The sequence below is a fragment of the Podarcis melisellensis genome (assembly GCF_964234715.1).
Source record: "Podarcis melisellensis genome assembly, chromosome: 10".
NCBI classification, from domain to species: domain Eukaryota; kingdom Metazoa; phylum Chordata; class Lepidosauria; order Squamata; family Lacertidae; genus Podarcis; species Podarcis melisellensis.
The window spans coordinates 17,658,253-17,681,412 of NC_138542.1; the positions used below are offsets into that span (position 1 = coordinate 17,658,253).

At 43.3% G+C, this 23,160-nt stretch overlaps 1 protein-coding gene across 4 annotated transcripts in view; it reads left to right on the forward strand.

Moving 5' to 3' along the window:
• Nucleotides 1-23,160, forward strand: part of GRM8 (glutamate metabotropic receptor 8) — a 540,291-nt gene that overhangs the window by 127,945 nt on the left and 389,186 nt on the right. For all 4 annotated transcript variants that reach the window (XM_081928839.1, XM_081928841.1, XM_081928842.1 and 1 more), the window contains exon 3: nucleotides 12,792-13,008. In XM_081928839.1, the coding sequence (XP_081784965.1) occupies nucleotides 12,792-13,008 (217 nt within the window). The remainder of the gene's footprint in view (nucleotides 1-12,791; nucleotides 13,009-23,160) is intronic.

Consider the following 23,160-nt stretch of genomic DNA (forward strand, 5'->3'; position numbering starts at 1 on the left):
CAGTGTATTGGGGTGAAGGAAGAAACAGAACCAGCTGTGGATTGGCCACAGCTTATTTATGAGTCTAGCCAAAATGCAGAGGGATTTTGTCTTGTATCGTCAAGAGTTCATTATTTGCAAGCAATGTGGTCATGCAAGGACATTGGTCAAATCCTACTTCTCCCTTTCCATTCTAAATCTCAGCAATATTACTATTCCAAAGTGGGTGTTCTCTCACTTTAGTGAGAGAACATATAGATCATGTTATACATTCTTGATGGAAATATACTATCAATTATAAGAGTATTGAATCTGGTAGTCTTAGTGCCACCAGTACAAATTGTTGTAGTGCCAAAGATTTAATTTGAAATCTTTTTTTTTTAAAAAAAGCAAAGTGTTAATACAGCACAGGCTTTTAATGCTTAGAACCACAACACTAAAATGACAGTATCAGAAGCTTGCTTTGATCTTTGTCCATCTACATTGCATGCACTAAAACATCACTTCACTTATTGAACTCTATATGGTGAAGGCAGACAAAGATGGCACTTTAGAGATCTAACAAACAGTTGGGAATGGTGACCTGCACTCTGCCCCATGGAAGTCTTCCATTCCAAGGCCCTTAGGATCCATTTAATTCCAGCGAAGCTCTCATCTTCACAAAGAACTTGCTGTTGTGCAAGGGGAGGTGATAAATATCTCAGAAGACTAAGGCTCTGAATAATTGGTGATAAATATGTAATAAAGCAACATTTCAGCCACACAAGAAAGAGCCTGTATTTCTACCCCAAGGCCTGCTAGTGGAAATTCATGACCTGAAACATTAAAACAAAACTGGCTGGTTTCCTGCTTCTTCAGACAAAAAAAGCAATTTTCCTTTTTGGACCATCAGATGACAAAAGGTATCGTGGGATTACTTGCATGAATGAGGAGATAGCACTGGTCTCCAAAGATGGCGAGCGTAAATATGGAATGACTTATTAGCAATTCGTATCTGGTCTGTTATAGCTTTGGGCAGAGAAAACATTGCTGAGAAGCATGCAGGATATTTCGACAGTCTCTTTATGCCTAGATTGAATGCGGAAACCTAGATTGAAAATGAAATAGTGCTGGAACAACTTGCTTCTCAAAGCTACATCCTCAGGACTACTCTGTAGGACTCTTATAAGACTGCTCCACACTCGTTCTCTGAAAGAAGGATGCTGGTAAAAGCAGATTTGGCATCCCAGGATTTGTATACTCCTTTTAGTGTCTGGTGGGGAACCCCATACAGCAGAGGAACTAAAGAAAAAGAGTTCAGAGCGAATGTGCAAAGCTGCCAATTGTAGCTATACCACACCAGGTACAGTCGTACCTTGGTTTTCATATGCCTTGTGACTTGTACGTTTTGGCTCCCGAACGCCGCAAACCCAGAAGTGAGTGTTCTGGTTTGCAAACTTTTATTGGAAGCCAAATGTCTGATGGGGCTTCGACAGCCTCCGATTGAGTGCAGGAAGCTCCTGCCGCCAATCAGATGCCATGCCTTGGTTTACGAATGTTTTTGGAAGTCAGACAGACTCCGTTCATGAAATATACTCGGAGTCGAGTGTGAATTTCATGCTGTTTATTCAGCACGTAGCAACAATGAATGAAACTTTCCCCAAAACGTCTGCTATATATACATTATTTACACAATGGGCCCCGTGTGATTGGCTAATTCTGGGCTGCTCCTGCAGGCCAATCAGGTTGTGGATTCACCTCCTCCAGTAGCCTGATTGGCTGCTCCTGCTGGACAATCAGGTCGCTGATTCACTTCCACCTGGAGCTGGGTTGGGTGGCTCCCATGGACCAATCAGACTACTGCATTCTGGACCCTATTGTTCTAGGACCAATCAAACTGCTGCATTCTGAATCCTCTTGTTCTAGGACCAATCAGACTGCTGCCTTTTGGATCCTGTTCAACTCAGTACATAACACCTGATGTTTCCCAGTTCCCTCAGTTGGGGAGCTGGGAGGAATACACGCCCAAGGCCTAAGCCAAGGTCTTCCTACATTTGGAAGTTTAATAAAGTTGTGGCCTAATTTTAATTCCATATAACATTGTCAGAGTCTTTATTCCTTCCTTATGATCCCTGGGGGCTGGGGCTGTCACCGCCTGGTCAGGCAATGTGAGAAGTTGCCTCGTGCCACAATTCTGAAGTGACACAAAGCTCGTTCCCCATTCTAGAGAACTCCCCATTCTTGTTTTCTACGGTTGTCTCAGATATTTATACCACCAGAACGTCTCCCCAGTGCTCTGTTTTGTGAATGCTAATGCCCGCCTAAACTTCTGCTCACCCTTTGAAACACTGGTAACTGCAAGCTCAGTGTTTTGTTTTGTTTTATGTTATTATTTTAAAAAGCCTTTTCTGGTGTCAGGGAGTTATTGCTTTGACTTTCCTTTAATATGGTGCCAAGATTGCCCTGCTCCCCCCGGGAGTTATTAAACATGTTTCAAATCATGCAAGCCCAACTCTTTAAGGGCTTTTAAAGTGTTACCCCACACCACGGGAGCGGAAAAATACCAAGGAACTTTCCCAACAAAATCTGCTGTAAATTACTACAAGACTCTGACAAGAAAGAAAATTGAGTATAAAAATTCTATCCTAGGCCTATTGTACTGTAAATCTTCAGGCAGAGTTCCTCTCACACACACCCTTGCCTCCACCTGTGTCGGCTTGCGCTTGACTAAAATAAGGTCAATGGTATTTCACCGCTATTAATTGGGCCAAAGAAGATGGAAGAGTGAGAGGAGTAAGAAAGACAAAAAGAGAAGCAATGGTAGAATGGCTAAACATTGGGAACGTTTTAAAGGTGTCTTTCCAATTTTAGCCCTATGTCAATACTTCTGTCGCTAGGGTTTGTTTACTGTTTACTCTCTGTATTCCTCACATGCAGTACTTTTTCTTTTCTGCTACAGTTCATATTCCTTCAAAAACTTCATTATTCATCTCACGGTGTACTGCAGCAAAATTGCATCATTTACACAATTAAGTACAGTCATACCTTGGGTTTCAGGCGCTTTGGGTTGCCCAATTTCGGGTTGTGTACTGCGCTGAACCCGAAAGTACCGGAATGGGTTACTTCTGGGTTTTTGCGCTTGCGCATGTGCAGAAGTGCTGAATTGCGACCTGTGTGTGTGCGCACACACTGCGCTGCGGGTTGTGAACACTGAGGGTTGCAAACATGCTTTCCGCATGGATCACGTTCGCAACCCGAGCGTCCACTGTACATAAATTATCATTGCATCATCCCAACCCATTTGTTTCAGTGCAAAGGAAACACAATGAAACTTGAGTGGAGGTTGAGAAGGGATCAATTGAGCATAATTTCTGGACTGACAGCAAAACCAATTACTAGTCATATTCACTGGATTGCTTTCCATTGTGGAGATGGGGCAAATAAGCAGACATTGGCAATTGCTGCTCCTGTTTCCATATTTTCCAACGTCCCTTGATGCCACCTTTAAGAATGAAGATGTGTAAGACCTATTCAGATTATGACTTGAACACCAGAGGGCTTTATAAAAAGGTGGATTGGGGTACTGTACAGGTGCGCACAGAAGCCTTTTTCCTTGACATTCCCAGGTGTGTTGGGCTCCTCTTTTGACCTTCATGTCTTTAACACAGAGGTCTTCAGAGAGTTTCTAGGCATGTTCAGTTGAAAATACTTGGAAACCTCCCTCAAATCAGGAACGCTGAGCAAGGCTTTAATAAGAGAAACACACTTTATAAAAGCACTGTCAAGGTGAAATTTGGTTGTCAAAACTTTAAAATGACAGTAACCCCCCCAAAAAAACCCCCTTTAAAATGACAATAAAAAAAACAAACCCTGTGCCAATTTATACCTCAGAGCTGAAGATCTATATTGGGTATGTAGCCAGAATTTAGTGAGTTTTTAAAAAGTAAAATAAAATACACATTACCGAATTTACTAGATTGTTTCAGTTACTCTACTTAGGAAGCATTATATTCCATAAACATAAAAATGCACTTAGTGTGTGTTTTTTTCTCATATAAAAGCCATATAAATCAAATGCGTAAATTCCTTATCCTTATGTAACAGAGCTTGTAAATCGTAACAGGTTTATTTTTTCTCCTTTTACCAACAAAGTATTGTCAAGAATTTTGACAAAAGTCATAATTTCTTTCATGGTTTCTTACTCAATGTGTACTCAGTTGAAGTCCTTTGATTGTCCATTCCAAAACCACCTCATTCCCCTCTCATTTTCACATTAAACGCCAAAGGAATCATGGGCGATGTGTTCATGTAATCCCTTTGTCTATCGAAATAACATCAAACAAGGGTGAATGGACAAAACATGGCACAAATGTTTAATTGTCTGTCACTGGAAGAAGACTGCATCATCTGTTTAATCCAGCTGATTACTTTTGAGCCTGTAATAAATAAGAACATTTATTATGTATAGGACAGCCTGTCGTGAAATGTGCTTGCAGCTTTGTCCCATCTAGGAAGATGTGCTCTCTCATTCCTTAGGGTGGCGATGTTCTTTGCTAATACTATTGGCTTAATTTGTTATGGGGGGATGACGACTGGAGAATAGACTACTGCAGAACAAGGCTAGATTCTGACTGACTCTACCATGAGGGTTTTTTGTTGTGGTTTTTTAAAAATATGCATGTATTTTTTTTTGGGGGGGGGGGTAGTATGGTGGCTAACTCTTTCTCTAGCAGCCTGTGGCTGATGTGCTTCCTTCTGGTTTTCATCCATTCATTTTCTTCTGTTCACCATCTGTACACTGAATTTTTATCTTGAAATAAAGTTAAAAATCCCAGCAAGAAAAAGGACAAACACTGTATAACAATACAGCAAGGTCACCGATTAAGAGAAAAAGGGGGAAAGCAAATTCACTGCTGATAGGCTTTGAATATGCAAGTTTTGTAGCTGAATCACAGGTAGAAAAGCAAAATGTGCATCTATGTGTTTGTTTGCAATCAGAATGGCTTCCACACAGGAGATAAACAGAAAATGTGCACTATAACTACTTATTACAAACAAACTTATTACAAACAAACAAACAAACAAACAAACAAACAAAAAAACAAACAGGAAATTCTGTTGTCATGTTTTTAAATAGATATTGGGTGCCCTTCTGCCGAGGATTATTTAGCTGTGATTCCTAGATAGCCTTGAGGCCCTTTCCAGCTCTGAAATTCTATGATTCTTTGCTTGCTGGATTTGCTAAATAGGTTTGTACCTAATCATGGAGGGCTTCCATACTGTCACTACTTTCGGGTGGGATTCACCTGCCAGCAAATTCAGGTTGTGCAATTGAAGTTGATTTGGAACTCTTGTACAATAAACCCGTTTCCTTAAAATATCATGCTGTTGGTGATAAGGAATGTGACACTGGAAACTGTGGGTTGACAGCTGTTTGATGCAACTAACCTTTCTGCAAACAAATCAGAGAGAATTCTCAATAAATAGCCAATGCCGTCTTAACCTCCCTGCAATTTGTGCAAAAAGAAAAGAGAAGAAATCAGGATGAACAGGTCATCTGAAAGTTATCATATTCTCCCTAATTTTTTATCAACCAACTACTGCTACTTCAGAGTAACTCCCAGTCCCATGCCACACATGACTTTGCTGCTGCATACAATTGCTTAGGAAGGTCTTTATACAGGAATCCAGGGTCAATAGGTATAATATGACAAGGAAGCATAGCATTTATAGTTAAGAAGAAGAAGAAGAAGAAGAAGAAGAAGAAGAAGAAGAAGAAGAAGAAGAAGAAGAAGAAGGTGGTAGTGGTAAAGGACCCTTGACAGTTAAGCTCAGTTGCAGAGGACTCTGGGTTGCAGTGCTCATCTCACTTTCAGGCCGAGGGAGCTGGCGTTTATCCACTCCACAGACAGTTTTTCCAGGTCATGTGGCCAGCATGACTAAGCTGCTTCTGGCACAACAGAACACCAAAACCAGAGCAGCGCATGGAAACACCGTTTACCTTCACGCCGGAGTGGTACCTATTTATCTAGTTACATTTTTTGGCATGCTTTCAAGCTGCTAGGTTGATAGGAGCTGGGACCAAGCAACAGGAGTTCACCCTGTCGCAGGGATTTGAACCACCAACCTTCTGATCGGCAAGCCCAAGAGGCTCAGTGGTTTAGACCACAGCGCCACATGCATCCCTATTATAGTTAGACTACAGACAGTCTAATGCAGGGCAATTCTTGGCCATAATTGGCAACCATGTTCCAGGACACCCACATTGTTGGACATTCCCACCCAAAGTGAAAGTATAAACCAGTCAGTCCAAGTCCCTGTTAGCAATGTTAGGTAAGGGTTTTTTATGCCATCCACTGGTAATAATCTATCTTCTGCTGTTGCGCTCAGGTCTTCAGACATCCCATAAGAATCTGCTTGAGCACTGTGAAAATCTTATAATCTTATGAAAGCTTTGCTTTTGGATTCCTCTGTATTTGTGTCAACTGACAAGGATGCAAAGAGGATTAATTGTCTCCCTTAAAAAACCTCTCCTAATTTATTGTCCCATGTTACAGGAGGGAATGTCATCCAAATGATGGCATTTGGAGACTGTAATACATAGATGATTACAGACTGTAGTGGAGGAAACACTAGCATCTACTAAAGATTCCCAATAAATTGGTGGCTGTTTGGCTCCCTCCTTGGTGGGAAACTGGTGCAGGTGTTGCTGATAGTGCCAAGAGATCAGTTTCACTTCTTTTAGAGGTAGCTGCATGCAAGAGCAGTCCCCCTTTAGCCAGTCAGTGAAACAAGCAATATGCTTTTCCTGCTCTCTGAGTGTGAAAGCCTTGAGGATTCTATTGTTCCTCTCATTCTGGGTGAGGAGGCACTGATATTGATAGAGAAAGACCAGCAGTCGGGGTTTGTTTATTCTTTTACCAGCATTGCCAAGCAAGTGCATTGTCTCTAATACTAAGTGCTCAAGGGTGATTTTAGGCTTGCCCCTGCAACCGGTGGCATAGCATAGGTTGCCAACATCCGGGGCCATGCAGAGAGGTTGGGAAGAAAACAGATAGAGGAAACAGGCACATTCAACTGCCTTATGGTGTCCATGTCACCCAGGAGATAAGAAAAGTCATTCTATGACCCTCAACACTTGCCCACTGCTGCTTGTTCTGGGTGCACTCATTTAGTGCTCTGAGGAAGAGCATACCCATCCTACAAGCAGTGCTATTTTTATAGAAAAATAGGTGCCGGGACCTCACCATTAATGCCTCTCTCATTCTCTTTCTGAGAGCCAGTGCGGTGTAGTGGTTAAGAACAATAGACTCGTAATCTGGGGAACCGGGTTTGCTTCCCTGCTCCTCCACATGCAGTTGCTGGGTGACCTTGGGCTAGTCACACGTCTCTGAAGTCTCTCAGCCCCACTCACCTCACAGAGTGTTTGTTGTGGGGGAGGAAGGGAAAGCAGAATGTTAGCCACTTTGAGACTCCTTCGGGTAGTGATAAAGCGGGATATCAAATCCAAACTCCTCTTCTTCTTCTTAGAATGGCACCTGAGAGGTGCCAGAAGTGAGTTCCTGTGAGTTCCAGCTGGAAAAAAAGTGCTGCCTACAAGAGATCTGAGTTGAGCAGCACCGTAATGGCATAATTTCAGATGCAAGATCTCCCTTTGTACTTATTTCCCATTTCTCTAGAAGTCTCTCTCCCTCCCTTCATTTTTTGAAAACTGGAGAAATTGCTATTTTGTCATTCCCTCAGGCCCTTCACTCCAAGTGTTTCCTTGAGAGACTCCAATCCAATTAATTGCTAAAATAATGAAGAAAACTGTAGCAAAATAGGGAGAGTAACTCTTTTGATCTTACCATGCGCACGATGTTGTATTGTTTTCCTTTGGTTATTTCCCCCTCCCTTCCCCTGATAGCTGATTGCTATCAAATTTCACACTGAATAGGTTTATATTTTATAAGAAGATGGATACTATTCAGATGTTCTTCTGAACAAATAGGTTGTGCTTGAGGCTGATATTATGTTTGGTGTGAAGTCGGAAAAGATTCATGCAAGTAACTTGCACATGCAGGTTCTGTCCATGACTGTTCAGAGAAATTTTGAATAGGCAGGGTCCCAATTACATGGAAAGAGGGTGGCACTGTGGGTTAATCCACAGAGTCTAGGACCTGCCGATCAGAAGGTCGGCGGTTCGAATCCCCACGACGGGATGAGCTCCCATTGCTCGGTCCCTGCTCCTGCCAACCTAGCAGTTCGAAAGCACGTCAAAGTGCAAGTAGATAAATAGGTACCACTCTTGCGGGAAGGTAAACAGCATTCCGTGCGCTGCTCTGGTTCACCAGAAGCAGCTTAGTCATGCTGGCCACATGACCCGGAAGCTGTACGCCGGCTCCCTCGGCCAATAAAGCGAGATGAGTGCCGCAACCCCAGAGTTGGCCACAACTGGACCCAATGGTCAGGGGTCACTTTACCTAGGGTTTTATAGACATTATGCCAAATGCACATAGGGGAACATCTATCATGCCATCTTCTCACCTCTAGGTGCATTTAATGCCTGTGTTACAGTATACTTGGGGGGGACACAGCCCCAAGATTCACTTTGAATCTGTATCCATGCATTATTATTATTTAATCCATTCTGTTTCTGGGCCACTCTTATTTTCTTTTTTGGGTTCAGTTTCACTATCATAAGGAATACAAGGCCACATTCACACCATACATTAAAGGTAAAGGTAAAGGTACCCCTGCCCGTACGGGCCAGTCTTGCCAGACTCTGGGGTTGTGCGCCCATCTCACTCAAGAGGCCAGGGACCAGCGCTGTCCGAAGACACTTCCGGGTCTCGTGGCCAGCGTGACATCGCTGCTCTGGCGAGCCAGAGCTGCACACGGAAATGCCGTTTACCTTCCCGCTAGTAAGCGGTACCTATTTATCTACTTGCACCCGAGGGTGCTTTCGAACTGCTAGGTTGGCAGGTGCTGGGACCGAGCAACGGGAGCGCACCCCGCCGCGGGGATTCGAACCGCCGACCTTTCGATCGGCAAGCCCTAGGCACTGAGGCTTTTACCCACAGCGCCACCCGCGTCCCTACACCATACATTAAAAGCACTCATATATTGGCCTAGATAGCTCAGTTGGTTAGAGCATGGTGCTGATAACGCCAAGGTTGAAGGTTCAATCATGGTATGGGACAGCTGCATATTCCTGCATTGCAGGGGGTTGGACTAGAATCAGGGGTCAGCAAACTTTTTCAGCAGGGGGCCAGTCCACTGTCCCTCACACCTTGTCAGGGGCCAGACTATATTTGGGGGGGGGGAACGAACAAATTCCTATGTCCCACAAATAACCCAGAGATGCATTTTAAATAAAAGGACACATTCTACTCATGTAAAAACATGCTGATTCCTGGACCATCCGTGGGCCAGATTGAGAAGGCGATTGGGCCTTAGTTTGCCTACCCATGGGCTAGATGGTCCTCAGACCATAACTCTACAATTCTATGATCTCTATGACCACTTTAACAAATATGGCTTCCCTCCAAAGTATCTTGGGAACTGTAGTTTGCTAGGAATACTTAAACAGCATGCAGCATCTAGTGGCAAAAATAACTCGGGGACTTCACGGTTTCACCTTAGTCCTAGAAACACCCCACCAATGACGTTGCTCACAGGCCTTCACCTGCAACAGCTTCTTACAAGGGCAAGGATGTTTGATGACAGTTTTAAAACATTTGGCATGTGGGTTAATGAATATGCATAGGACATTATTGGCCCTATGAGGCACCTGATTCAGGCCTATTTGCGGGGATCTGCGTGGACCTGTTGTTCCTAGTCAAGTCTGAGTCTTGAATGAAAAGGGAACCATTCATCCGAGCCTCATCCTCTGTAACAAGGGAACCATTATCAAAACTCTAGGGATAAGCTTCTATGGATGCTGTGACCATTGTCGCCAGGCTAGCGTTCCAGATAGCAGCATCCCCTGAGGAACTGCAGGGTGACATGCTGAGAAACCAGCGTGACAGAAATTAGCGTTTAGGGGACAATTTTGCTTCCTTTGGAAAAATGTCACATTCGGAAGACTAAAAATGTCAAGGTTTCGGTGCTGGTATCTATAAAGTAATAATCCAGTGTTTGAACTGAAGGAATCTTTATTTGTGGCTTGAGGAGATAGCCTAAAATGATTTCTCCTTAATGATGGATTCCCACCCCATGCTTTTCATGTGGGTAGTAAGGGTCTTTGAGAGCATCCTATATTTTTTTAAAAATGTAGACTCCTGATGCCCTTTACAATCATCTCCCAACAACAGCTGACACAGTAAACCAGACCTTAGAAGGGCATTGAAAACAGATGAGTCACTAAAGGAAAGATTTGATTAAGGTCATGCAATGTCAATGGCAGGTGTGGGACTACCAGACCTACGAAAGTATATTTCTACTCCTATTATTTTCCCTTGTTGTGACACAGTTAAGTAGGCCTTATGGAGATGTTAGGGCAATTGCGCACCTGGACGGTTTGGAACGGGTGTTTGCTTTCTAGCCAACGGGAGAAACTTTATTGCCTTCCCTTGGTAGTGAACAAACGTGAATGCATGAAAAATATGACAGGCTCTTTGGGTTTAGTAGCATCTTAGCCTCTGGTTTCTTTCCCAGCACTTTTCAGGTTCTATACTAGGGTGAGGCCAGATCTCAACCTCCTCCTCTCATGAATGTCAACCTTTACATTTGTATGAGGCTACCCACCTGCCAATCATCTGATGTCATTATCACATCAGGTGACTGGGCTTTGCCTTTGGAAAGTAGTTTAAATACAAACAAACCTCAAAGTGATGGTGCTCACAACTTTTACCTGCATCACGCCTGACTTCCCATGTGATATCGGGGTCGGGCAGGTGGACGTGGTTTGAGAGGGTGTGTGAGAAGGGCTTTGTAATTCAACTGTCAGGTCAGACGTGCCCTAGCCTTGTTCTGCACTATGGGTTCCAGAAATCAAGAACCATGTATAGGTTTGATATATTTCATTTATGGACGCTGCTCAGTTTGGACAGTGCTCAGTTACACTTTCATGGGTCCCTTGATTCACTTAGGTTTATGATTAATGTACTGGAATATTTTATAGGGGTTTATAGGACTGTTACTGTCAAGATAAACTCATAAAATTTACAGCTCCGAGCGAAAGTCATAATTTTTAAGTTGTAATTTTTATTTAGTAGCATTACCGACAGCACACATTATTGACACCCCCCCCAAAGAAAAACCCTTCTTGAAATGTACTTAGTCATTCCCTTTGGAAACAATATAGGAATCATATTAAGTTTTGAGGAATGCAGGGTTTTCCAGCTGTTTTGGTTTTCTTAAAGAAAAAGAAAATGGAGGAGTGAAATAATGTCCATGTTTTTGAGGACCCTGCATGCAAATTAATAATCTGGTTCCTCTTTGGAATAATCAAGCTTTGGAACACTTTTTTTTGTCTTTAGAAACATGTGTACTTTGGGTTGTATTCATCTGTTTTTCATGCACAACACCCCAGGTTCAGTTCTCTTGCATCTCCAGGTAGGACTGAGAGTGAACCGAGTCTGAAATCCTGGCAAAGCAGTCAGTGCGGACAAAACTGAGCTAAATGGGCCAACAGATCTTACTTGGTATAAAGCAGCCTTCCTAACTAAGTCCTACTCAGAGTAGGCCCCACTGAAATGAATAAACCTCAGTTATTGAATATCTGAAACACTTTCTATGAAAAAGAAAATTAACTTGTAATATCTGGATTTGAAGATTGAAATAATATTGGTTTTTAGAAAATAGTTGGTTGTCAATTTGAGTGAATACTTTGAACAAGTTACTATATTTAGCTGACAGACAGGGAATCAGAAGTCTTTTTATCCTCCCCCTCTTTCAAATTTTCTTTTTCTTTCTTCTGTTTCTTTTTTCCGTCTCCCTTCTCTTTGCTCCCGTTACTTTTTAGATTAGATTTTTAAAATATTTATTTTATTCTTGTATATTATAAAAAGATACTTCGTATCGGGTATAAACGTTTGCATGTCTGTTGATGTGTATCCATAAAATCACAGGTTTATTATTGGTATTTGTGCCTCAAAAGGTTTACTGATAATTTCCAGCTTAGTTTTGATTGCTAACTTTAGTTAAAGCAGATGTTCAATGTTAGTTAGACCCGGAGTCCACAGATAGCTTTCTGGGTCATGTGGCCAGCATGACTAAACTGCTTCTGGCACAACAGGACACTGTGATGAGTGCCAAAGTGCACAGAAACACCATTTACCTTCCTGCTGCAGTGGTACCTATTTATCTACTTACGTTGGTATGCTTTTGAACTGCTAGGTTGGCAGGAGCTGGGTGCCACACCCCATAATGAAGTCTGACTGGACCTAACCACCCAGAGGTCTTTTACCTTTACCTTATACCCTGAGTTGTTTGTTGTTTAGTCGTCTTAGTCGTGTTCAACTCTCCGTGACCCCATGAACCAGAGCATGCATTGGAAACTCTCACTTTCTTCTCAAAACTTCTCCTATTTTATGTCCATGGAGTTTTCATGGCAAAATACAGGAGTGGGTTGCCAGTTCCTTCTCCAGGTGGATCACATTTAGTCCAAACTCTCGGCTAATGACCCGTCCGTCTTGGGTGGCCCTGGATGGCATAGCTAATAGTTTCTTGGAGTTATTCAATCCCCTTTGCCACGACAAGGCAGTGATCCATGAAGGGGATACCCTGAGTAGACCTGTTGAAATCAAGGCACTTCCTTTGTGGATGACTTGCATTGGAGATCACACTTGGCTTGTAATTTACGCTTCAGAGATGTAAAATCTACCTTTGTTCTGTTCCTCCCCCTGCAGATACCTCAAATCAGCTATGCATCTACAGCACCAGAGTTAAGTGATAACACCAGGTATGACTTTTTCTCCCGGGTGGTCCCACCCGACTCTTATCAAGCCCAAGCCATGGTTGATATTGTGACAGCACTTGGATGGAACTATGTTTCGACACTGGCTTCAGAGGGGAACTATGGAGAGAGTGGTGTCGAAGCATTCACACAGATCTCGAGGGAAACTGGTAAGTGGACATCAGTTTTTTGTTTTGTTTTGTTTTGTTTTTTAAAAAGCAACAACTGTGTTTAGAACTGGCAAGTTGGTAAACTGTTGAGCTTGGTTCTGCTGGCTTAGACCTGCATGGAATAATTAGCCCCTGCAGATACCTTTTGAGGGAAATTGTGCATGTGGTGGCTGGTTTTGTTTCTCATTTGTCTCTCAGTGTGACATTTTTGCGCCCAGTTAGGAAGGAAATGTTTTGACCAGGAACCCATGTCAATTAAAAGTGGCAGTCACAAAAGGCAAGCTAATTCCTAGGCCTGGTTTGGAAGGTAGCAGTGGTAGTTAAATCTTTGATGGTTAACAAGAGATGAGGATGCTGTGGCGTCTCCGATTTCTCTCTTGAACTCCAATTCTCATCAACCCAGGCAGTGGTCAAGGATGATGGGACCTGTAGCCAGTGGCGTAGCGTGGGGGGGGTGCAGGGGGCCCCGGCCGCACCGGGTGCAACATCTGGGGGTTAGGGGGCACAAATCCACGGGTTAGGGGGCGCAAATTACTTGCCTTGCCCCGGGTGCTGACAACCCACGCTACGCCACTGCCTGTAGTCCAACAAAACCTGAAGGATCACAGGTTCCCCAGCCGTGACGTAGACTGTGTATATATATACCTCCTATTGCTTCAGTGTGCAATAAGACAGGATCATTAAGTACTTTTATACTAGAGGGTGGGTGTAAGAATGTAGTGTTCTCAAGGATATATGGCTCCCTCATGACATGGTGACTACACTATGTTGTCTTCTGGATTCCACAGGTCAATTGTGAACTTGCAGGCCTCACATTCTGCACACACAGTAAGCCTGCCTTTCAGTGCTTTTACATTGGCAAATGGTATCTCAAACACTCTTTGGGCAATACAACACATCGAGGAGAGGAAGAAAAATATGCATTGTGTGATAATCAATAATTTTAGGTGTTTAAGTTCTACAATTGGTATACCTGTTCCATTGCATTTTATGAAGCCCCCTTACGTGACTAACTCCTAACATACCCTAGTTCTTAAGTCATTAGCATGAGGTGCCCTCCCCCTTCCACCATTTCTTTGATCTTTATCTTGTGCTCATTAGAGTTGTTCCTTTTTGTCTGGGAAATTGGGTCTTCTTGAAGAACAATGGATTTTTTAAGCCTCCATTAAATGATGAAAGAGAACAGTGAATGGTGGGTGTGGTGGTTGCGGCATCCTGAAATATGCAGCCATGAAGTTTAATTTGCTCAGTGTCGCTCTTGCAACCTGTTCTCAGTGAAACTCTCACTACAGAGAATCACTCAACATACTTGCTACTTTTCCACCCACAGTACCTAGGGCCTATGAGGTGGAGTGAAGCATCCTGCTTCGGGTGGTGGAATCCTGTGGGGCAGTGCTTCCATTACTCCTTCTGGCACGGTTTTGCAAAATCTTGCTGAAAGCTGCTATTGTTCAACCCAAGTAAGCAAGGCTTAGGCAGTGTGTGTGTGTGTGGAGAAGGGTGGCATCTTCCTGTTTTGCCTCAGATACCAATATGGGATGGGCCACCCCTGATTGGGTGGGGGAAGTCTTGGGCAAGCTGCCCTTTCCCCAATTACTTCAATGTGACGGTGTTGGAGATCCCTTGTGAGGTGGACCCGTTTGAGAGAGCCCAGAGGCCAAGGTTACTTAGTGACCTTTATGGATGGGTGGGCATTTGAACCAACAAAGGTGGTCCAACAAAGGTGGAGCAGCTGGTTGTTTTGTAGGAGTGCAGAGCTGCCCTCTAGTGCCGTTTCTGGTGTGTATGTGTGGGCAACAAACTTGGGGCCATGCGAGTGCACTGGTGGAGCCTATCCACTGATCCCATGGTTGCACCCACACAGCTCAGACATTGCCACCACCCTGCAGTGTTGGGTAGTTGGTGCCTCTGAATCACTGAAGTTGCCACGACCAAAGAAAACAGGAGTCGAAGTCAGCCGAAATGTGATTCGGCAGCTGAAAAAGTTGGCTCTCAGAGATCTCGATTGCCCAGTCACTTGTATTCTTCTTCATACACAGATTTAAGAACACAGTTCTCTCATCACAATTCTTAGCCTATTATCAAGTAATGCAGACACTCCTTGGGATACTTATTGGAAAAGTGTGCTTTTTAAAAGCAAGGGTTGGAAACTTTGGCTCTCTCTGGACTCTCTCGTTTTTGTCCAGGCAGCACCTTCTCTATCAGGCTACACCCATCCCTGGCTTTACTCTACCTTCGCCTTTCTCACTTGCTTATATATTTATTTAAAATTTATCTATTTGGTTTTTCAAATCAAAATTTTACAGTCACATTATCCAACTTACAACATAAAAACAAGATTCCAAAGAATCTCCTGGACTTCCCTTCCTCCCCTTTGTGGGTCCTATGGTCAGTCATTTTCTCCTGCATCTTTTATGATAATCCAAAACTTTTACCTCTCCATTGTGTCCAAAATTCACCATTAAACTACAAGTGATATTCCAAACCTACTAAAGATTTTGACTGTTTACAATGGTCTTTAAGATAAGTTATAAATTTCCCCCATTCCTTATTAAAATTTTGGTCTTCCTGATTTCTGATTCTTCTGGTCATTTTGGTCATTTTGGCATAATCCATCAACTTGATCTGCCATTCTTCTCTGGTCGGGACTTTATCTTCTTTCCATCTCTGGGCCAATAACATCCGTGTATGCTTTTGCCTGGTTGCAATGTGTCCTTTGATGATTCCTGGGTGGAGGATAAGATGGAAAGGCATTTATCTGCATGTAGAAACAAACACCTGACTTTTGCAAGGCTGGAATACAGCTTACAGTACAAGGGCAAAAGTCACCTCTTTTGCTCCTTCCCCTCTTCCCAACACTGGCAAACAGCCTCCAGATAGTTGCCCACTAAGGAAGGCAGAGCTCTGGCTAAAACAGGTTGCTCACCCCTTCTTTAACACTATGCAATTTTTGGAAAGATTTTTGGATCTTCCAGGTATTTAATAGCTTGCTGATGAACAGAATGGGAACTGTTTGAAGGACTGGTCTGGTGACTTAAACAAAAAAAAACCCAGCTCTTAGTAAAAGATGAATAAATTCCATATTACTTTAGGTTATGATAATCTGAGCCTTTAAACATTTTGCAAATGCATTTGACTGTCCTTTCTCCTTGTCACTTCCTTAACTATGCGGAAGAGAAAAAGGAACGGACTGTTGGTTGAAATGCAGCATAATGAAAAGGTCAACGCAGTACCACAATAACATGTCACAGGTTTATATTAGGCATCTGCAAAGATCACATGTAGTACACATCTGAGCTGAATATTAATATTTCCTGGGACAGTGGTGGCAAATGGAAGTGAGAAAGTACTGATTCTAAAAATGCCCAAATGTGAAGATGTAATAAAACAGGGGTGTGGAGTGTTAGGCCTCTCCCCAGGCCACATTTCCTCTCCTCAGGACACGTTCTTCACTTGATCCTAATCACCACCACCACCATCATCATCACTACCACCACCACCACCCTTTCTGATTGGGTTGCCCCAGTCACTCTGCACACCTCCCAACAAAATATTAAAAACACAATACAACATCAACCACTGAAAACTTCCCTGAACAGAGCTGACATCAGGTCTCCTCTAAAAGACAAATAGTTGTTTATCTGCTTGACATCTGATGGGAGGCCGTTCCACAGGGAGGGCGCCACTACTAAGAAGGCCCTCTGCCTGGTTCCCTGTAACCTCACTTCTCACAGGGAGGGAACTGACAGAAGGCCCTCGGCGCTGGACCTCAGTGTCCGGGCTGAACAATGGGTGTGGAGACACTCCTTCAGGTATACTGGACCAAGGCCATTTAGGGCTTTAAAGGTCAGCACCAACGCTTTGAATTGTGCTTGGAAACATACTAGGAGCCAGTATAGATCCTTTGGGATTGGTGTTCTGTTGTCCCGGTGGCCGCTCCTAGTCTAGCTGCCACAATCTGGATTAGTTGTAGTTTCCAAGTCACCTTCAAAGGTAGCCCCATGCAGAGCACATTGCTTCTCATACTACGCATTTTTGCCTGTCTGGTATGTCTCCTTGAACTGTGATAATGGTTCCTGCTTCTCTGGATAGATGGTTGGGAGGAGTGTGTGTAGAAACTGCACACTACTGTACAAAGATTTTTTTTAATAAATTGGTTGCCCCACCCACTTTTGCTTCTGGCCCTGCCCATCTCTGGCATGTGGCCCTCAGAAGGTTGTTCAGATGGGAATGTGGCCCTCTGTGTGAGAAAGGCTCCTCACCCCTGAACTAGACTGAGCTTTCTGGTGATTCTTGGAGGGCCAGGACAGTGGGTGGGGGATAAAAATGGACAGCAGGGTAGGTAAGTGACTTTTCCCAAGAGGCCAGAATAGTTCTTCCTAGGGTTGCTAGACAGCGAAATCCCAAAGAAAACCTCAACAGTATTTATATATGTGACTACAATGGCAAGGATTCTCTATGCTCAGAAATGGAAGGAGGTGAGAACATCCGCAAAGGAAGAACGGTTGGTGAAAATCTTGCAATTATGCAGAGATGGCGAAATGGATGGCGCTGACAAAAGATACAAATTCAGAACCTTTTAAAGAAGACTGGAAACCCTTTGTAGCCCATATAAAAAGTTATTTCCCATAAGCAAAAACCACAGCGGGGTTTGAAGTGTAAGAAAACAGCAGAGTATATCAAGAGACTTGTTAGAGAGGATGAAATTAGATAAGACGGAACCATGAAACACAATTGTATGTAATTTGAGTTATAAACATCAATTTTGGGTGAGATGGGAAGTCAGTACAGTAGTTTTGTTGAATTGGAATGTAATGGTTGAGTAGCAAAAGCAACTTTTTAAAAATATTTTTTATTGAGTAACAAAAGTAACTTACGTTATGGGGAAAAAATTACACACATACACACACAGGAACACACACAATGGCTCTTGCCAAAGGAGGAAGATCCAGCATGCAGCATCCTGCGAGCTACACCATCAGGACCATCTCTCTTCCACTGACATGATGGGAACAAGGAACAGTTGCCTTGATCAAGACATCCCTGAAGACGAATGGCATTTTTACCAAGCTCTCACTCGGATTGCCAGCGCTGCTCCCTTTCCAGTATTTCCTCCCTTTCCTCGGTTTATCAAAATGTTTGTTGGTAAATTGAGGCTTCCTTCTCCCTAATCTTTCTCATATATATTTTTGTGCCTCGTTTGAGCATCATGTGTCCCAGAGAAGTGACAGCCAGGGAGCCTGAGCCGCAAGCAGGGAAAAGAGCAGCGGCTGGCCTTTCATTTCTCAAAGTCTGGCAGCGGAGAATGATTAAACAAAGTCTCTCTAGGGTGCTGGCTTTTTTTGCTTGGTTCGGTTATTGCAACATTCTTATTACAAAATCCAATCCGTCCCCTTAATGGGATGTGTGGAATGCTGGAGGATAGGTTTTATCCCTGCTTGTGGCCAGTGAAGCATCAACATGAGTCTTGATGGGAAGTAGCTGCCTCCTTTGACAGGCGGTTAAGGGAGAGAATAAAAAACGACAAGGCAGAACGCTCTGGCTTATTATTAAGGGGAAACATTTAGCACCTTCTGAACTCTCTCTTACTCTCTGCTCAAAATACGGAGAAGCCGGATCATCTGTCAGTGGGAAGGGGTTGAGTGGGGTGTGTGTGTGTAATTGTTCTGCGGTTGGGAAAGTTTAGAGTTAATTGGGAAAGGGGTTATTCTGCAGCTACGACAAGCCAGTCCAGATCTCACACTCAACACGTTGTCCTTCAGGCATTGCGCCCCATCTGACATTCAGAAATTCAAGCCTGCAGAATGAAATTCTCTCCAACAGACTCTTGGGACTGTCCCCAAGCCACGTCCTCTCCCCAGCCACAACACCTCACCTAGGCCACACCTCTCACCATTTCTGCTTCAAACACCCCTTGACTGTTTTTGCCTGCCTGGAAAGTGCCCTTGAACTCTCATCGTGCCTCCTGCTTACCTGGCAGAGAAGGACAGAGACCTGGTAGCACAAGGATGGAAGACTGAAGAAATCCCAACTAAAGAATCATGGCAAGAAAAATTGATGGACTATGCAGAACTGGCAAAACTGACATATAAGCTACGGGACAAGGATAACTGTGACTTTAAAGATGAATGGGAACCCTTTAAAAAGTATCTGAAGACGCAACACAGCGAACTGGACTCCTTGGCAGATTTTGAATAAACATTCACAAACGTTTTATTGATAATAATCAGCTAAATAGTTTGAGGATCTATACAACTTTGTAACATGCAGAAAATAGCATTCTTAGAGAAACCAAAGACTGGAACTGAGGGAAGTCGGGGGGTGGGGGTGGGTGGGTTTTGTGTGGGAGGGGGAGGGAGGAAAAATGGGGGGGGGGACAAGGATGATATGTTTTTGGATAATATGTCTTGTTATAATTTTGAATATTTTTTTTAAAAAAACAACAATAATAATAAAGGTTTTTAATGTGAAAAGAAAAGAAAGAAAGAAAAGGACAGAGAAGGACAGAGACTTACATCACACAGAGCTGAAATTCAGATTGGTTACTCTGCCCACTTTTGTTGTCAACCACACTTGCTTTCTCACTTTTGCTATGCCCAACACAGGCATGTGCACACCATCTCCGCTGGGATGTTTATCCAGAAGAGGATTATGATGGTGATAAGAATAATGTCAACAACAATTTGTTATATGCCACCCATCTGACTGGGTTACCCCAGCCACTCTGGGTAGCTTCCAAAAAATTAAAACACACTACAGTCATACCTTGAGTTACAGACGCTTTGGCTTGTGTGATTTTGGGTTGTGCGCTGTGCTGAACCCAGAAGTACTGGAACGGGTTACTTCTGGGTTTCTCTGTGTGCTCATGCACAGAAGTGCCGAATCATGACCTGCGCGTGTGCGGGTCGCGGGTTGCGAAAGCTGAGGGTTGTGAACGTGCCTCCCACACAGATCATGTTCTCAACCCGAGCATCCACTGCAAGACATCAAAAATTAAAAACTTCAATCAAAAATTAAAAACCCTCAGGCCAAAAAGGGCTCTCCCACCCCTGATTACATACCCTGCAAGAGGCCTGATTTTCCAAGGACAGTCCTGGAATTACAAAGCCATCCCAGCTTCTGATTTGATCCTGGAATGTCCCTATTTCCCCTGCCAATGCCGTCGCCGCTGAGCTCAGGAAGGAGGATGAGCTGGAGCTTGTACCAAGCAGTGGCGGTGGCGAGGGAGCATCCCGTTGCCTCTCCATGGCTGCTGCTACTGGCCTGCTCCCTTGGGCAGCTTGTAGTGGTTGCTTGTGAGCGAGTGAGGAGAAGGAGGAGAGGCTGCCACCACTGAGGCCCAGCTCCACATGCTGGCTCTGAGGGGAGGCAAGAAGGCACGGCTGCCTTCTTCCCTGTGGGAAGAAGGGGGGATTCGATTGGAGCTCAAGTACAGTGGTACCTCAGGTTACATATGCTTCAGATTACATACGCTTCAGGTTACAGACTCTGCTAACCCAGAAATAGTACCTCGGGTTAGGGTTAGGGTTAGGGTTAGGGTTAGGCTTAGGCTTAGAAATCGTGTTCCGGCAGCGCGGCGGCAGCAGGAAGCCCCATTAGCTAAAGTGGTGCTTCAGGTAAAGAACAGTTTCAGGTTAAGAACAGACCTCTGGAACAAATTAAGTACTTAACCTGAGGTACCACTGTAGTCTTTATTTATTTATTTTTAATTGCTTTGTACATCCATATCTAATCTTGCCCCTTTCTAAAAAAATATTTTTTGGTGTGTTGTTGTTTTTTGTTTTGTGTGTGCATGTGTGTTTGTTGAATCTACCAAAGAATGAAATAAAATAAAATTGAGATTAAGGGATTTTCTCAGGATGGTGGAGGGCATGTGTGTTGTCTTCCATTGGTGTCATGATAGTGGCATCTGCCTTTCTTCTGATAGGAAATGCTCTGTGTTGGGAGTGCAGGGAGAATGAAAATGTGGAGGTGGAAGAGGGTCAGTGAGAAATGGCCCTTTTTTCACCTGAGGAATGTTGGAGCATATGGACTTAGAAGAATGCGCCATGCTGGTTGAAACTGTAGGGCAAGAGCTTTCTCTGCTCGGCTAGCAAACTAGCCACTGCTGTGGTTGGTGGGCAGGGAAATACTTAGCTGACAGGAACATGACATGCATAATGAGTTTACTAATTGCTACAGCTAGGAGGCAAGAAAAGCTCACCATGGGAATGCTGATCCTCATGCTGAGGGCAATATCTTCTACACGGTTCTAAAGCTTTCCATGTGAGATGAAAGAAGTTGGTGTGAGTTCTCAGAAATGAGAAGCGAGAGATACAGTGGGAAGGGTTTTGTGCCAGATGGGGAAACAGTTTGTTTCAGGGTTACAGCGGTACCTTGGTTCTCAAACTTAATCCGTTCCGGAAGTCTGTTCCAAAACCAAAGCATTCCAAAACCAAGGTTCGCTTTCCCATAGAAAGTAATGCAAAATGGATTAATCTGTTCCAGACTTTTAAAAAGAACCCCTAAAACAGCAATTTAACATCAATTTTACTATCTAACGAGACCCTTGATCCATAAAATGGAAGCAATAATCAATGTACTGTACTATAAAATAAATAAGAATGTATTGTAGATGATAAAAAATATTTTTTTTTCTTACCTGCACTGATTATAGTCACTGTTTGGATGGGGGGCTTTTATCCATTTCCACAGTCACTCAATCGATCAATCGATCAATCAATCAATAGCTGAACTGGGTTCCACACAGTCACAAAAACAAATTAAACAAAAAAGCCTCAAAAACACAAAATAAATAGTAGAAAAAAGTGCCAAACTTAATCCGTTCTGAAAGTCCATTTGACTTCCAAAACGTTCGAAAACCAAGGCACAGCTTCTGATTGGTCAGGTACCCCAAAAACAATAGCCAACAACCGCATTGGACATTTGGCTTCTGAAAAACGTTCAAAAACCGGAACACTTACTTTTGGGTTTTCAGCATTTGAGAACCAAAGCATTTGAGTACCAAGGTGTTTGAGAACCAAGGTACCACTGTACTATGTATGGATGGGAGTCTTGAATGTGGATGTTGGTTTGGGTTGGCAGTGTGAGTAGAAAAGGAAGTGTAGCAAGAAAAGGGCAGGAGGCCCTGCAGAAACGAAAGGTCTGTAGATCAGAAGAGAAGTGCTATAGCTCAGTGTTAAGAGCATCTATTACGGATGCAGAAGACTGTACTATCTGAAACACTGGAGAGCTGATACCGGTCAGTGCAGACCATACTGAACAATGTAGATGGATTAGTCATTGACTTCCTATAAGGCAGTATTGTATGTTTCTATTGTGATGTGAGAGAGTTGGTCCTTCTGCATGTGTTGTGTAGTGCAGCAATCCCAGGAAGCCATTTATAACAACACAGTGGCTGGCTCTCTGGACATTGTTGTGTCACTTCTGTGCCCTGTATAAGACTTTGTACACCCTTGGAAATGTACAGACAGTAATTTGGTAATGCAACCAAATTGTAGCTAGTAGTGTGTGTGTGTGTGTGTGTGTGTGAGAGAGAGAGAGAGAGAGAGAGAGAGAGAGAGAGAGAGAGAGAGAGAGATGCATCATCTTGAATTTTGGAGAATATGTCTTGAGAGTATGTGTGCCTGGGAAACTTAAAGTATGCAAGAAGACATTAAACATCTGTACTGCTGGTTGACATCTGAAATGTTTGAAATTAATATATGGCTGAGGGAAAAGTCCATACACGTTCCAAAATTTGTAAATGTCATACTACTTGCCACTATGATATGTACCTGAAAAGACGATATAATTTTGCACTTAGCAAGAAATATTCTTTTTAGTTTGACAGGTGGGCGATTGGCTCAAATGTTTTTAAAGACTAATATTGCCTTTTTCTTTAAATAGACAAATCCCTGGTGATAACAGGGATCTTTGTAATCTTTCTTTTCTGAGGCGTTTGTGTTGGGAAAATTGTAAATGAATTTGTTGTGCTTGAATTCGAAGTTAAACAATTACTTACACTGTCACAAAGAAAAAGCATTTTAACGCAGTGTCATTATAACTTTCGTTCTTTCCCTGCTGAATGTGTATGAGATCTGGATCAGAGAGGTCTGTCAGTAGCAGTGGGAACTTGAAAAGCCATCTCCACCCCCCAAGTCACCGTGTCGG